The sequence below is a fragment of the Rhinolophus sinicus genome, chromosome 4 (genome assembly GCF_057876585.1).
Source record: "Rhinolophus sinicus isolate RSI-liver-muscle chromosome 4, RSI-T2T, whole genome shotgun sequence".
Lineage (NCBI taxonomy): Eukaryota > Metazoa > Chordata > Mammalia > Chiroptera > Rhinolophidae > Rhinolophus > Rhinolophus sinicus.
This window is the reverse complement of record NC_142504.1, coordinates 88,950,920-88,966,450: the sequence shown is the minus strand read 5'-3', so window position 1 is coordinate 88,966,450 and position 15,531 is coordinate 88,950,920. Positions and strand designations below refer to the sequence as shown.

The 15,531-nt window shown below is 36.4% G+C and overlaps 1 protein-coding gene across 3 annotated transcripts in view; it reads right to left on the bottom strand.

The window, feature by feature from the left end:
* Positions 1-15,531, bottom strand: part of KIAA1328 (KIAA1328 ortholog) — a 262,140-nt gene that overhangs the window by 21,768 nt on the left and 224,841 nt on the right. For all 3 annotated transcript variants that reach the window (XM_088797967.1, XM_019740831.3, XM_019740832.3), the window contains one exon: positions 8,490-8,598. In XM_088797967.1, coding sequence (XP_088654093.1) covers positions 8,490-8,598 — 109 coding nt within the window. The remainder of the gene's footprint in view (positions 1-8,489; positions 8,599-15,531) is intronic.

The following is a 15,531-nucleotide window of genomic DNA, read 5'->3' as shown; positions in this document are numbered from 1 at the left end:
ATTCCATAGTTGATGGACATTTAGGTTGTTTCTATATCTTGGCTGTTGTGAATAAGGCTGCAGTGAACATGGGAGTGCAGCTATCTCTTTGCGGTACCGATTTCATTTCCTTTGGGTAGCCCCAGAAGAAGGATTATAGAATCAAATGGTAGTTCCATTTTCACTTCTTTGAGGAACCCCCATACTGTTTCCCATAAAAGCTGTACCAATTTACATTCCCACTAATAGTATACAAGGGTCACTTTTTCTCCATACACTTGCCAATAATTGTTATCTTTTATCTTTTTGATAGTAGCCATTCTAATAGTTGTGAGGTGATTGCATATCTCATTGTGGTTTGGATTTGCATTTCCCTGATGATTACTGATATTGAGCATCTTTTCATATACCTGTTGCCAATTTGTATGTCTTCTTTGACAAAGGCTAACATCTATTCAAGATAAAAACTCTCAACAAAATATGTATAGAAAAAAATTTCCTCAATATGATAATGGCCATTTATAAAAAGTTGACAGTTAATTATAATCAATGAGGAAAAACTGAAAGCTTTTCCTCTAAGATCCAATATGAAGCAAAGATACCAACTCTCACCAATTCTGTGCAACAAAGTACTGAAAGTGCAGCAAGAGTAACGAGGCAAGAAAAAAAATTAAAGGCATCTAAATAGTTAAGGAAGAAGTAATATTATCTCTACAAATAGCAAGATTCCAGAAAACCCTTAAGACTTCACAAAAAACTATTAGAACTAATAAATGAATTCAGTGAAGTTGCAGGATACAAAATCAACATACAAAAGTCAGTTGCGTCTCTTTATACCAATAGTGATCTATATGAAAAGAAAATCAAGAAAAGATTCCTATTTATGATAGCATCAAAAAGAATAAAATACTTGGGAATAAACTTAACCAGGGAGGTGAAAGATTTGTACACAGAAAACTATAAAACACTGATGTCAAGAATTGAAGATGACACAAATAAATGGAAAGATATCTTGTGTTCATGCATTGGAAGTCTTATTAGGTTGGTGCAAAAGTAATTGCTGTTTTTGCAATTTTTTTTTTTAACCTTTAAACCACAGTTACTTTTGCACCAACCTAATAATATTGTTAAAATGTCCACACTACCCAAAGTGATATACAGATTCAGCACAATCCTTGTCAAAATTCCAATGGCATTTTTCACAGACATAGAAAAAAAAAATCTTAAAATTCATATGCAATAGCCAAGTCAATATTGAGAAAGAATAAAATTGGAGATATCACCCTTCCTGATTTCAAATTATATTACAAAGCTCTATGTAATCAAGCAGTATGGTACCGGCACAAAAACAGACCAATGGAACAGAGTAGAGAGCCCGCAAATAAACCCATGCATAAATGGTCAACTAATTTTTGACAAGGACACCAAGAATAAACAATGGGGGAAGTGTAGTCTCTTGAATAAATAAATGGTGGTGAGAAAACTGGACAGCCACACGCAAAAGAATTAAATTGGATCCTTATCTGACACTATACCCAAAAATCAACTCAAAACGGACTTAAAGACTTAAATGTAAGGCCTAAAATTGTAAAATTCCTGGAGGAAAACATAGGGAAAAAGCTTGACATTTGCCTTTGAAATGATGTTTTGTTTTTTGGATTTGACACCAAAAGCTCAGGCAACAAAACCGAAAATAAACAAGGGAGATTACACCAGACTAAAAAGATTCTGCACAGCAAAGGAAACAATCAACAAAATGAAATTGCAAACTATGGATGGTAGGAAATATTTGCAAACTATATATTTGATAAGGGGTTAATAAACTATATAAGGAAATCTTACAACTCAACAGCAAAAAATCAAACAGCCTGATTAAAAAATGGACAAAGGACCTGAATAAAGATTTTTTCAAAGAAGACAGAAAAATAGTGTCTTCAAGACAGAAGCTCTAGATTGTAGGGTATTTGGATCCTTCAGCCTGAATACCGTAGGTAGAGTGTAGTCCCAGGTTTCCAATACTTCTCAGCTGGGTCCCTCAATCTCAACTGCAACGGGCACAGGGTGTCCACAGCCGCCTTCGCGGCAGCTGTATGCCAACAGTTGCCTGGGAGCATGATGGTGCACAGGTAATTACACTATAAAAAGCGAGGTAGTCAGCAAGGTGCAAACTTACAGAAAAAATTTCAAAACACATTAAGCATATGGTTTGACAGCAAAGGACTAAGGTCTTAAAAAAAGGAACAAATTAAGCTGTTTTTTTAAAAGCCCCCAAATAAGCAATTAAGTTCTTCAAAGGACGTACTCAAATATTTTTCAACCTCTCTCTATAAAAAACAAGCTCCACAAAATCATCGCCCCAAAATACCTCAAAAACAAAACAAAATAAAACAAAAACGTTTAGCTCTGTGTTATGGTAAAAAACTAATCTTTCTGAAGAAAAGCAGGTGAGCAGTACTTCCTAGAAATAAGCTAACTGTAGCTCCAATTCCAAAAATTCACTAATCAGGCATGGTTTGGTGAGATTTGCCTTTCCTGTATCACATCACATCACACACACACACACACACACACACACACACACACACACACACACACACGCAGGGTAAAAATACCAGCCTTAACTCTCATGAGTCAGGGCAGAACAGAGAGCAGAGGCCTCAGTAACGTTTTTCTTCAGGGACTGAGAATACAACCCTGTTGCTGCACGCCTGGTATTTATTTGCCTCTATCAGTTTGGAACAATCATCACTGAGTTGTCACATGACTGAGAGAGACACTCCACCAAGTATTTTAATAAGTGACAAGATTTCTGTTTCAATGAACAATCTCAGAAGAGACTGTCCTCATTTTAAATATAAAATGTATCTGGTCTACATACCTGAATAGAAAAAGACTCCAACATACAAAGGATATACAGCTGCAATGGGCTGTTTTTCCCAGTCTAATACGAAATAAAAGATTTAAAGATCCAAAGCTACATCAATGCAAATATCTGCCTGTTGCAAGTATACTTTTTGATTAAATTGGCATACATCAAGTACAATTAGAAAGGTTATTTATAACAAAGAAACACGTAATTCTGCATCTTAATGGGGATGACAATTACAGTGGATGGTTGCTAATTAACATTACTTCTTTTGCTTTGGGGCCCAGGTATTTGCTGTATGATCTTTATTGCTGGCAATGGACACACCTAATTCTGGAAGGCACAAAAGGGTTAATTATCAGCAACATTTGTGCTCATAACGAATTCACTGGTAGCCTGCCCAGGTCTGGCTTCACATTGGAGAAGAGGATCAAGTAGAATCACTAAACTCTGACTCAGTACCATGACAGTAAAAGTACTGAACTTTCTGAGTGAAGGCGCACCTACCCAGTAGGTGTTCAGAATGACAGGGAAAAAAGTTCCCTCTAGTCCTCTCTCCAGGTGGAGTGGTTTGTGGCATGTTGTCTGTTCCAGTCAAAAAGAAATGCATGGCACTGTTTAGTTCAGTGGCACCACCCTCCTGTGCCAAGATGAGCAGCGTGCGACAGCTTGGGGTGTACGATCAATGCTGGAGGCCAGAAGTGAAATGGAGAGAAAGAAGCATTGCAGCTCTCAGCACAGAAAACTCCAAAGCTCCCCTTTTGGCTTGTGCTATAAATCACATATTTATTTTGTTAGCAAGAGATAGATGAATATTTCTACATACAAAGGTGCCCAACTAAAATCAGGATAAGTGATATTAATGTCCTATGGTCAGTATTATTGAACCTCAAAAGCAATAAACTTTATGAGTCAATAAATATTACATTTGCAACATCGTTAACATTCCTTTACTGTCTCTAGCACTTGTTACACATGGTAACTGCAAGTCTACAATACATTATTCATATTTGGGGTGTCACCGAGTGATGGATTGCTGTAGGAGAGGCTGTCCTTTAAATAAATCAACAAATAAAAATGCTAATGTTAACATTTTCAGCCACAACTTTTTCCATCTTGAATGGGGAATGAAAATTTCACATTATCCTGACAGGCAGCAGAGAGAACAATTAACAACCTACACTGTGAATGAGAAAGATGACTTTGCCACGCCTCGTTTTATCACCTGCACAGGGAATGACATGGGACTCTTCTAGGTGTTAGCGCTGTTCAGAGAACAAAGGAAAACCTGCCTCTCACTAGCACCTGTCCCAGCCTTATCCTCCTCTGCAACTCTTGAAAATTTTTGGAATTTAGGGTGGACAGGGAAAAACGGGCTTTTATTCTTGTTCTCCTCAGTATTACCCTTAAAGGTTTGTTGCGATAAAGAACAATAGGTTTCTCTCTTGCATTGAGAGTTTGCGTGTAACTGAAAAGCAGTCTATAAAGAATGCCTTTTCTACACTTTGAAACAAAAGTAATTCAAAGAATCTTGGTTCTGATACCTGGAAAGCGACCACTGTGCCTCCCTGGTAACTGATTATCATAGCACTGAAGCTTTTTTTCAACTCTGCACTTTGTGTACGAGACCTATAATACGCCATCGTGCACGTCTTAGGAATAAAATCTGGTGTGCTACACATTGTTTTATTTAGCCAAGTGCTCATTATTTAAGAAGCTTTTGAGAATCTGTATTTAGCTGATTTGCAGTATTAAAAACTAACAGATACACAATCTTATTTTTTAAAGGTCCGTAAATATGAGTCTTCACAGCAATTTTAAGTGGTCTTGTAAACCTCTATAGTTGATATGGTCCATTCAGAAAAATGTGTGCTGAGGATGTTCTACAAAACACTCACCGGGGAAGCATTTCGTTTTCTTTTTCATGCTTCTCTCTAAACTGAAATGCAATCATCAGGTACACATTAAACTAGTGTTAAAGCTCTCATTTTAATCTTCAACATTAGGGAAATTCACTAAAACTGAAAATCCTGGCTCTCTCTCCTCTCTACCTATAACTCCTTCAGAGGAATATCTCAAGGTGAGCAAGAATAGATCCTCTTAGAACACAAGCATTCAGACACAACATTAGTGGTCCACGGAAGGAACCCCATCAATATTTCAGAACCACAACTCACTGTGGGTCTTTGGCGGAATGACAACAGCAGTGACATTAAAAATAAAAGAAAGGAATAATAAACAAAAATGTGGTAAACTAGTTAAATTTTCTTTTGATTGTGGGTGGCCTCCAAAATAGGGAGGTTGTCACTGTCAACTGTTTTAGTATTTAAGATGATGGGTTTCGGAGTCTGAAACGCTGGCTTACCTCTTATTAGCTATGTGACCTTAGGCAAGTGACGTAGTGTCTGTGAGCCTTAGTTTCCTAATTTTTAAATGAGGATGATAGTAGTACCATCTTATAAGGCTGTGATGAAGAGTAAATCAGGTAACGTACACAAAGTGCTGGGAACACAGGAGACGCTTACTGGATGACAGCCATTATTATCTTCTGTGTTAGAGTCACTTCCAAAAGTTCTCTAAAATTAAAACTGTCTTAAAATCTAGATTCACCTGATAAGATACTATCGTGTTTCCCTGAAAATAAGACTGGGTCTTATATTAAAGATGTATTAGGGCTCATGTTCAGGGGATGTCATCCTGAAAAATCATGCCAGGGATTATTTTCCGGTTAGGTCTTATTTTTGGGGAAACACGGCAGGTATTTAAGTGTTCAAACAATCATATTCTCAAGGAACCATAAACCAAACCCTTTGGTGTTGATATTTATGTATTCAGCCTTAAATATGTAATATGGGAGTTGGCTTATTAGTTATGAGAAATTTTAGTAACATAGTTCTTTACCTGACTCATAAAAAGTCTGATCAAATTATTATCCCTTTATTCAAATTTCTCTGGTATTAATAAATGTTGATAGCCTTTTAACTGTAATACAAAACCCACTATAATCTTCAATATCAATTAATTCAGTTAGTTAAATTTATAGTCCAAATGTATAACCATTCTGTGGTAAATTGGGAAAGGCCTGCTGCTAAGCAGATTTTTTGATGAAAGCTTTGTGTTTCTATGGACATTCTTGCCAATTATCATTATCAACTAAGGAAGGCCATGTATAAAGGAAAGGGCTCCATAATTTCAACCTGGCCAAATCTAGATGCATCCAAATAAGCGCCTCTCCTCTGACTGAGAGCCATTAAGAGGTGTCAAGATTTTTCCACTACTTATTAAATAAACCTCAAAAAATGCTCCTATAGAAATAAAAGTCATCCATATTAGAAAGGAGGAAGTATAACTGTCAATATTTGTATATGACATGATACTATACATAGGAAACTCTAAAGACTCCATCCAAAAACTATTAAAACTAATAAATGAATTCAGTACAGTTGCAGGACACAAAATTAATATACAGAAATCAGCTGCATTTCTACACACTAATAATGTGCTATGAGAAAGAGAAATTAAGAAAACAATCCCATTTACAACTGCATAAAAAAATATCTAGGAATAAATTTAACCAAGGAAGTGAAAGACTTATACTCTGAAAACTAGAAGATATTGATGAAAGAAATTTAAGACAACACAAATAAATGGAAAGACAGACTTTGCTCATGGACTGGAAGAATTAATACTGTTAAAATGAACAAACTACCTGAAGCAATCTGCAATCCCTATCAAAATGCTAACGCATTTTTCACAGAACTAGAAACAAGAATCCTAAAATTTGTATAAAATCACAAAAGACCCCAAATAGACAAAATAATCTTGAAAAAGAAGAACAAAGCTGGAGGTATCATGTTCCCTGATTTCAAACCATACTAAAAGCTATAGTAATCAAAACAGTATGGTACTGACATGAAAACAGATACATAGATCAATAGAATAATATAGAGAGCCCAGCAATAAACCTTCACATATATGGTCAATTAATCTATGACAAAGGAAGCAAAAACATACAATGGGGAAAAGACAGTTTTTTAAATAAATGGTATTGGGAAAACTAATCAGCTACATGGGAAAGAATAAAACTGGACCGCTATCTTACACCATATGCAAAAATAAATTCAAAATGGGTTAAAGGCTTGAATGTAAGACCTGAAACCATAAAACTCCCAGAAGAAAACACAGGCAGTAAACTCTTTGACATTGGTCTTCGAGATATGTTTTTTGGACCAGTCCATTCAGGCAAGGAAAACAAAAGCAAAAATAAACAAATGGGACTACATCAAACTAAAAAGCTTTTACAGAGTGAAGGAAACCATCAACAAAATGAGAAGGCAACCTGAATTGGAGAAGACATTTGCAAATCACACATCCAATAAAGGGTTACTATCCAAAATATGTAAAAAACTTATGCAACATCAGAAAAACAAAGAATCTGATTTAAAAAGTGGGCAGAGACTTTTGTCAGAAAAAGACACATATGGCCAACAGGCACATGAAAAGATGCTCAACATCACTAGTCATCAGAGAAATGCAAATCAAAACCACAATGAGCTATATTCCTTCATTTCTGTCAGAATGGCTATTATCAAAAGGACAAAAAAACACTATATTTATAGTCACGGGATGCAAAGTACAGCATAGGGAATTATAGTCAAGGGAATTGTAACAGCTATATACAATGTCAGAGGGGTAGTAGACTTGGGGGAGGTTATCAGTCTGTGAGGGGTGTAAATGTCTAATCATTATATTGTTTTGTATACCTGAAACTAATATACTATAAAATAAAGGACAAAAAAACCCAACAAGTGTTGGTTAGGATATGAAGAAAAGGAAACCCTTGCACACTGTTGGTGGGAATGTATGTTGGTGTAGTCATTATAGAAAACAGTATGAGGTTTCTCAAAAAATTAGAAATAGAACTACCATAGGATCCAGCAATTCCACTCCTGGGTATTTATCCGAAGAAAACAAAAACACCGATTCAGAGAGATATATGCATCCCTATGTTTACTGCAGCATTATTTACAATAGCCAAAATATGGAAGCAACCTAAGTGTCCATCGATAGATGAATGGATTAATATATATAACAGAATATTACTCAGCCATAAAAATAATGAAATCTTGCCATTTACAACAACATGGATGGATCTAAAGGGTATTATGTTAAGTAAAATAAATCAGGCAGAGATAGACTGTATGATTTCCCTTACAGGTGGAATCTAAAAAGCAAAACAAATGAACAAACAAAACAAAACAGAAACAGACTCATAGATACAGGAAATAAACCGATGGTTACCAGTGAGTGGAGGGGTTAGGGGTGCGGGTGAAATAGGTGAAATAGTGAAATAAGGGGATTATTAAGAGGTACGAACTTCCAGTTATATATAAATAAGTCATGGAGATGTAATGTACAGCATATGCAATATAGTCAATGATACTGTATTCACTTTGTATGGTGACCGATGGTAACTAGATTTATTGTGGGGATCATTTCACAATGTATATAAATATCAAAGCACTATGATGTACAACTGAAATTAATAGGATATTATATGTTAATTATACATCAATAAAAAAAATAAAATAAAATAAAAATTCTTATCTGGAGAATGGTGAATCACAGAATCTCTAAAGCTCACCGGGAGGTGTCGTGTTGGAATGACGAGGTGGCTGTGCTTGCAAGCTCCTTTTGGCTTCCTGTTGTTATAGGAGATGTGGACGCATCTTTTCTAACTCCCGTCATTGTCCCTGTATGAACAAGAGGAAATAATTTGGGCAGTCAATAAAAGGAAAGGAAAATTCCATTCTGAGTAATATATTAGAAATCATAGGAATCCCTAAGCTTGAAAAGTAAGCAATCCCCCTGCCCCACCGATGAAACAATGACAGATGGAAAACTCAGTGGGTTGTTTTGATTTTGTAAACATCAGAGATCCACAACACCCTGTTTCAAAAAAAAGTACATTTGTGCAACGACAGACTAACTAAAGATTTCATTTTTAAACCTGATGGGCTGTCAAATTCCTGCTGATTTGGGTTTACTGTGACAATGCCCAAGATGGTAGGTTGCTTTATTTCATTCCCCTTATCATAAGAAAAGATAATTCTTCTCTTTGACAAAATAGAAAATTCCTGCACTTTGTACCTCCAAAGCCCCCAAATTAAAATGATCTTACCCCCAAAACTTTCAAGGTAGACATGAATCTTGAATGTTTCTTTCAAAGAACTTACTTTGTGCTAAATCAAGTGTGTTACTGGAAGAGATGCTCAACTAACCATTCTAGGGCTGATTTGGCCTCTGTTCCTTTCTAACAAGCAATGTTTAATTGATCATTTCTTTTCTGGAATGCGAAATAATAAGATAGCATAGACAGAAATATTTTTGTTTGTTTTCTAATTGTTAGTATTTCTAATAATAATTTCCTCCTTCTTCTTAATATTATTTTCCAAACAACATAAAACAGCCCTGTCTTTTTCTTGAAAGACTTTAAGAATCTCATTCATAATTTTCTTCTGGTTCCTGGGAGACTATTGTCCAGGCTGCTTAAAGTAGTGATTTGGGAAGATTCACTCCTTTGAGGAAAGGGTGAAGATTCATATAACACTGAGACACCTTTGGCGTGTTGGGAATACCAGGCCCTAAAATGCCAAGAATACTAACTTTGGGAATGGCACAGATTAGGTGTGATCAGAGAACATTAGGCCTACAGAAAGGAAGAGTCTTACATCTATAGAGAGTAGCATCAAAATAATCACCATGATCCTTGGTGTTCAAAAGCTATACTTAATATTAACTGCTCTCTATTATATATAGATGTAAAAGACTAGCCATCTAAATGCACAATTCAGCCCTCTTTGTATACCCAAACCTGTGGGGCTCTCAACCCAAACCAGTTCATTATCATAGCAGACATAAACTCCATCGTCCATACATGCATTCAGTCAGTAAATATTAATATTTACCAAGTACCCAATGACGGGCAAGGACTGGTGCTAGGATTAAGCTCAAGCTTCATTTAGGGGGAGGGAAAGGAAGGTGTGAGAGTAAGAAAAGAGGTACTCTGAACAATCCTGTGAAGACTCATACATAATCCAAGGCGGTATAAGGTAATAACAGCAGATACAGTATGCTTAGTATGTGCCTGGTACTGTTCTAAGACTTTTCAATATACCATATATTCTTTTTTTAAAAACAAAAACAAAACAAAAGAGTTTTATTGAGGTATAATTTGAATACTGTAAAATTTAACCATAAGTGTATAGTTTGATAAATAGTAATAAATCTGTTCAGCTATGAAAACACGGACACAACCCAGTTTAAAAACAATTTTGTCATGGTATTTACTTATTTTTACAATCTAGTTTTTAGAATATTTCCTCACCCCAAAAAGTTAACTCATGCCCATTTGTAGTTAACCCCTTCTCCTTACGGTCTGCTCCTATCCCCCTCCAGGTCTATCTCTATAGTTTGGCCATTTCTAGTAATTATATTTATTCTCATAAAAACTCTTTGCGATAGATACTATTTTTTTATAGCTAATTTACAGATAAGGAAAATAAGGCATAGTGGACTTATGTGACCTAGTAAATGATGGAGCCAGCATCCAGGTCCAGACAATCTGATTCCACAGTTTTCACCATTATGCTATTAGGTTGGTGCAAAAGTAATTGCAGTTTAAAAGGTTAAAAATAATTGCAAAAACTGTAATTACTTTTGCACCAACCTAACAGCAAAAGCATTAAATTAAAAACCTCAAGGCCAAATATTTAGTGTATTCAGGAAATATTATTGAGCATCATTATGTCCTTATACTTTGATGATCACTTTAAAGCACTTTACAAGTATTAGTTCATTAATTCTGATAACAGTCTTTAAATTATAGTATTGTCCTCATTTTATAGATAAGGAAGTGAAAACTGTGAAAAGGTCAAAAAGCATGTCCAATATCACAGGGCTAGTAAGAGCAAGGTTGGGTTTTGAATACAATCAAGGGTTATTTGAATTTGTATCACAAACTCTTAAACATTGTGCTAGTTGGCCTTAAAAATAAAACAAAGCAGCAACAATGACAATTAAAAAAAAAGCAAATGGTCTTTGGACAGATTACTCTTGTGCCCGAATTAGAACAGGGTAAAACACAGAGAAGGGAGGCAGGTAAAGTGGTTATTACCACTACAACTGTCTGGGTAGAATCCAGGAGAAGGAAGGGGAAATTAAAATGGGCAAATAGGAGTAGAAATAACTGAGAGGGATTTGTGGGTGAGGTGAGAGGGAAGAAATGCCTGGTAGAGATACAATAAATATCTTTTGAGTCACCATCACATAAGGCTGGAACATTAGTCTAATTTTTTATGTTTTGATACTTCTGTCAAGTTTGGTTCAGGCAATCAACTTCTGATGGGAACTACTTAAAGAAATTTTAACAGAGGGTCCAATGACTTCTAATGGGATCTATGGATGTACTTCAGGAATGTGTGGAATCCCTATGCCTTATGGTAAGTTTATCCCTTTTTCTTAATTCTCTAAGCTCCATTCCTTATTAAGTTTCTAGAAAGCTATATATCAGCTTTTAATTACATTCATTCCTTCTATAAAATTTGATTTAATGTTAGTATACCAACAGTAACAAACAATTATGCATATTCATAGGACTCCACATCCCTTTATAGTTACACATACACAAACACACACAAAGACAATATACACATTTTAAAAACAAAAGTCCTAGTAAGATATTATCCATCAGGCTGACATATTTCATATATAAATGTGTATGTTTTTATATGTAAATATATGTGAATATATTTATGTAAAAAAATACACATATTTTTGCATACACAGATGGACCTGAACATAATGTATCATGTCCTATTTACATATAGCTGGGTCTGTGTCTGCCCGTCCATCAATCAATATCTCATGTGACTTCTTAGAGTTCAATGTTTAGGAAAACTGTGTTCTGGGCCCTTTGTTTTATTTTGCATTTTAAAAAGACCTGAGCTATATTATACATTCAGTTTTTGTTTAAAGAATAAGTGATAGAGAAAATACCAGTGTGACCCCTTTTCAGATCAAGAAATAAAGTACTGGCAGCACCAGTCTCCACCCCAATTTCAACCTCTTCTCCCCTCTGAAACCACAGGAGCCAGCCACTGTTCTCATAATTATTCCCTTTCTATTTTTTATAGTTTTACCATTTACACATGCATCCCAAAAATGGGATTTAGTTTTGCTGCTTTCAAACGTTATAAAAATATACTATATATATTCTTTTAAAGATTTCTTTTGTTCAATATTATGCCTGTGAGATTTACCTATGTTGATAATGTAGGTAGCTGTAGTTTGTTTTCTTTGCTATATAGTATTCCATGCCATGCATTTATGACTTTCTATCCATTTATTATTGACGGACATTTGGAGTGTTTCTGGTTTGGGGCTATTAAGAAGAATGCTGCTGTGGCAGAGGACGCTAGTTACCTACTAAAATGCACCCTTTCCTTCTATCTGGGCACACAGCTAGAGTTTATTTCCCAATCTCCCTTGTAATTATGTATAGTTAGGAGGAAAACCAGTGGATATTATACGTGCCACTTCAGGCCCATCCTATGACAACCTTCCCCAGGTACGTGCTCTTCCGTACCCCTCCTCCTCCTTGCTGACCTGCCATGGCGGGGTCAACCAACAGTTTCCTGTAAAGGGTCAGACAGTAAACACACCAGGCTTTGTTGGCCATCCAGCTCCTGTTGCAACTAAAGCAGCCACAGACAATATGTAAGAAGTGCAAACGCTACGCTATTGTAATGCTCAAGGTGATCTTGGAATGCACAGAAAGATGGCAGAGCCATCATTCCTTGGAGCAGAGCTGCTGCCAACCTGAACTCCTCCTATGCTGGACCATTACAGGAGAAAAGAAGAAACTTCTTGTTCTTTAAATCAGTGATTTTTCAGGCCACTTGTCACCATCGTTTAGCCTACCCTAACTGAATACACAGCTATGAGCATACGTGTAAGTTGATCATTGTATGAGATTCTCTCTAGTATATGTACCTAGGAAGGAATTGCTGGCATACAGGGTATTTGATCTTTATCTTGAATAAATAATGCCAAATTGTTTTTCAAACTTGTTCATGAATTTACTCTCTGACCATTTCAATAGATGCAGAAAAAATATTTGATGAAATTCTATGCCCACTACAATAAGAACTCTCACAAAATGAGGTGGGAACTTTTATAACCTGATAAATAACTTTTACAAAAATCCTACAGCTAAAATCATACTTAATGGTGAAAGACTACCTGCTTTCTCTATGAGATCAGGAACCAGGCATAAAAGTCCACTTTTACAATTTTATTCTTCACTGTAATGAAAATCCTAGGCAGTATAAGGAGATAAGGGAAGAAAAAAGCCATAAAGTTTATAAAGGAAGCAGCTGTTTGGACTGAATTATGTCTCCCCCTCTGCCATATTCATATGTTGAAGATCTAACTCCCAGAACCTCAGAATGTGACTGTACTTGGAGAGAGCTTTTACAGAGGTGACTAAGATGACACGAAGCCGTATGGTGGGCCCTCATCCACTGACTGGTGTCCTTATAAGAAGAGGGAGATACACCAGGGAGCATGCTCACAGAAAAGGCCTTGTGAGGACACACCGAGAAGACAGCCATCTGCAAGCCAAGGAGAGAGGCCTCAGGGGACAACTGCTGGAAAGGAACCGAGGGAACTTTCATGAATAATGGAAATGTACTCTGTCTTAACAGGGTGCTGGTTACATGGATCTATAGTATAATTGTCAAAGTTTGTCAAACTGTACACCTAAGACCTATGAAATTTTACTGTAAATAAATTTAATCTCAATTAGAAAAAAAGAAACAGAAAACTCCCCCAGTTTTCTTGACTTTCAAGTCAGTGCTACATTTAACACCCTACTCGCCTGACATCTCTTTGACGTTACCCATCAATCACCATAAGAGCTTTGAAGGGACAAGCACATGCATTTCTTAAATCACTGCAGGCCCTGAGGTCAAAGGTCTAACTGACTAGATCCTTTTTGTAGGAAAATTGGGCAAGGACACAGAAAAATCAATACGTATAATGTTTTATTAATTCTTTCAACAAATATATAATGAGCATCTACCACATATTAAGCAATGTTCTAGGAGATGGGGCTATAACAGTGAACACATGGGGTGCTTATCTCCTAGTGGGAGAAATAGAAAATATAAATTATAAATAAACAAGCTATACAGTATTTTGAGATACTTCTTTCTATTGTAGAGGATGGAAATGTGGAAGATCTCATTTAAGTGACAATATTCCATACAGCACAGCAACTTCAACTCTCAACGCTAGTGTCTTGCATTTGAATTCATTTTTTGAGTGGAGTGGGCAGGACAATTTAATCTACATGTCTTGGTTTATTCATAGCCCTGTACTATGCTTGTCATCTATGTTCTGTTGATAAAGGCATCAACTTTTAACGGATCTTTCAGCTCAAATTTCTGGGAATCAGAAGTATTACCTTGTGGTACCCTTCCCAATGATTAAACATACAATCACACTGATGATGCTAATCATAAAAAAGACACAAACAGATGCTCCTTAGAGGCAAGGTGGAAGGTTTCTGTACCTGGGACACTGACTTGTTTATTTCTTTGATCGCGTCACCTACACTAATCTGTCATGGACTTCAAAGAGCACTGACATCATGGCAAGCCCAGGTTCACTTAGAGGAACAACTAGGAGCTTCAGAGATTATTCCTCACTTCAGCTGAGTCTACAGTAATCCTCTTCAAGCAAAAGAAAAATGGGTTTGGGGGCCTCTCAGGGAGCCTCCATCAGTGACAGCTGGTGAATATTATATAACCTAAAAAACCCAAAGACAAAATGAAGGGCATGGTCAATACCAGCAGGTAAACCCCAATTACTCTAGCTTCAGCCTCTCTCAAACCCAGTTTTAAGGGGATTCAGAGATCGACGAAAGAGGAGCAAACAGGAGGTAGAGGAGGTAGTTCTAAGTGTGGTAGGGGCTTTGGGATGGCTTTAGAGCCCTATGTAGGAATGGGCAGTGACAAGCCCTGAGGTCTACCCTTTCAATTCTGGAGCGTGTGTGCTCAGTGGCCTCACAGCATCTGCGAGCCCATTAGCATAGTAGGAAAATGCCGTCAGCTTGGAGGGCTCCTATGAAAGGGAATCAGTGATTGCTCAGGAAGGGAAGGTTCCAGGCAAGCTGGGAGAGAATAAAAACACCCCTGAGTAGGGAGGGAAAAAGAGAAATGAAGACTGGGTATTTCCAGATTTGAGCCTTTGGCTTAAAAGTTCTTGACTCAAGTTTAGATTTTCCTAATGTCTACTTGTTCCACATAGCTCAATAAAAGCAACCAAATTAGAGCATTCCAAGCATTGATGATTGAAAAACAATTTATGTTTGACATGTAATTCTGACAGTACTGTATATATTTTTGTGATCACAAGGTTGTTTCTTGAGACAAGAGTCTGGTCTTTCTTACATGTGTAATGTCTATAAAGTTGACAGAATGGTGACGGGGATAGGAGAGGTAAAGGAGTAAGAGACTGATAATGAAGATTCATGGTCCTACAGTAAATATCCTATGTAGTACTTGATAATTAAAGGAAAACAAAAGAAACAAAGGATCTAAAACAGAAGAAAAATATATTAG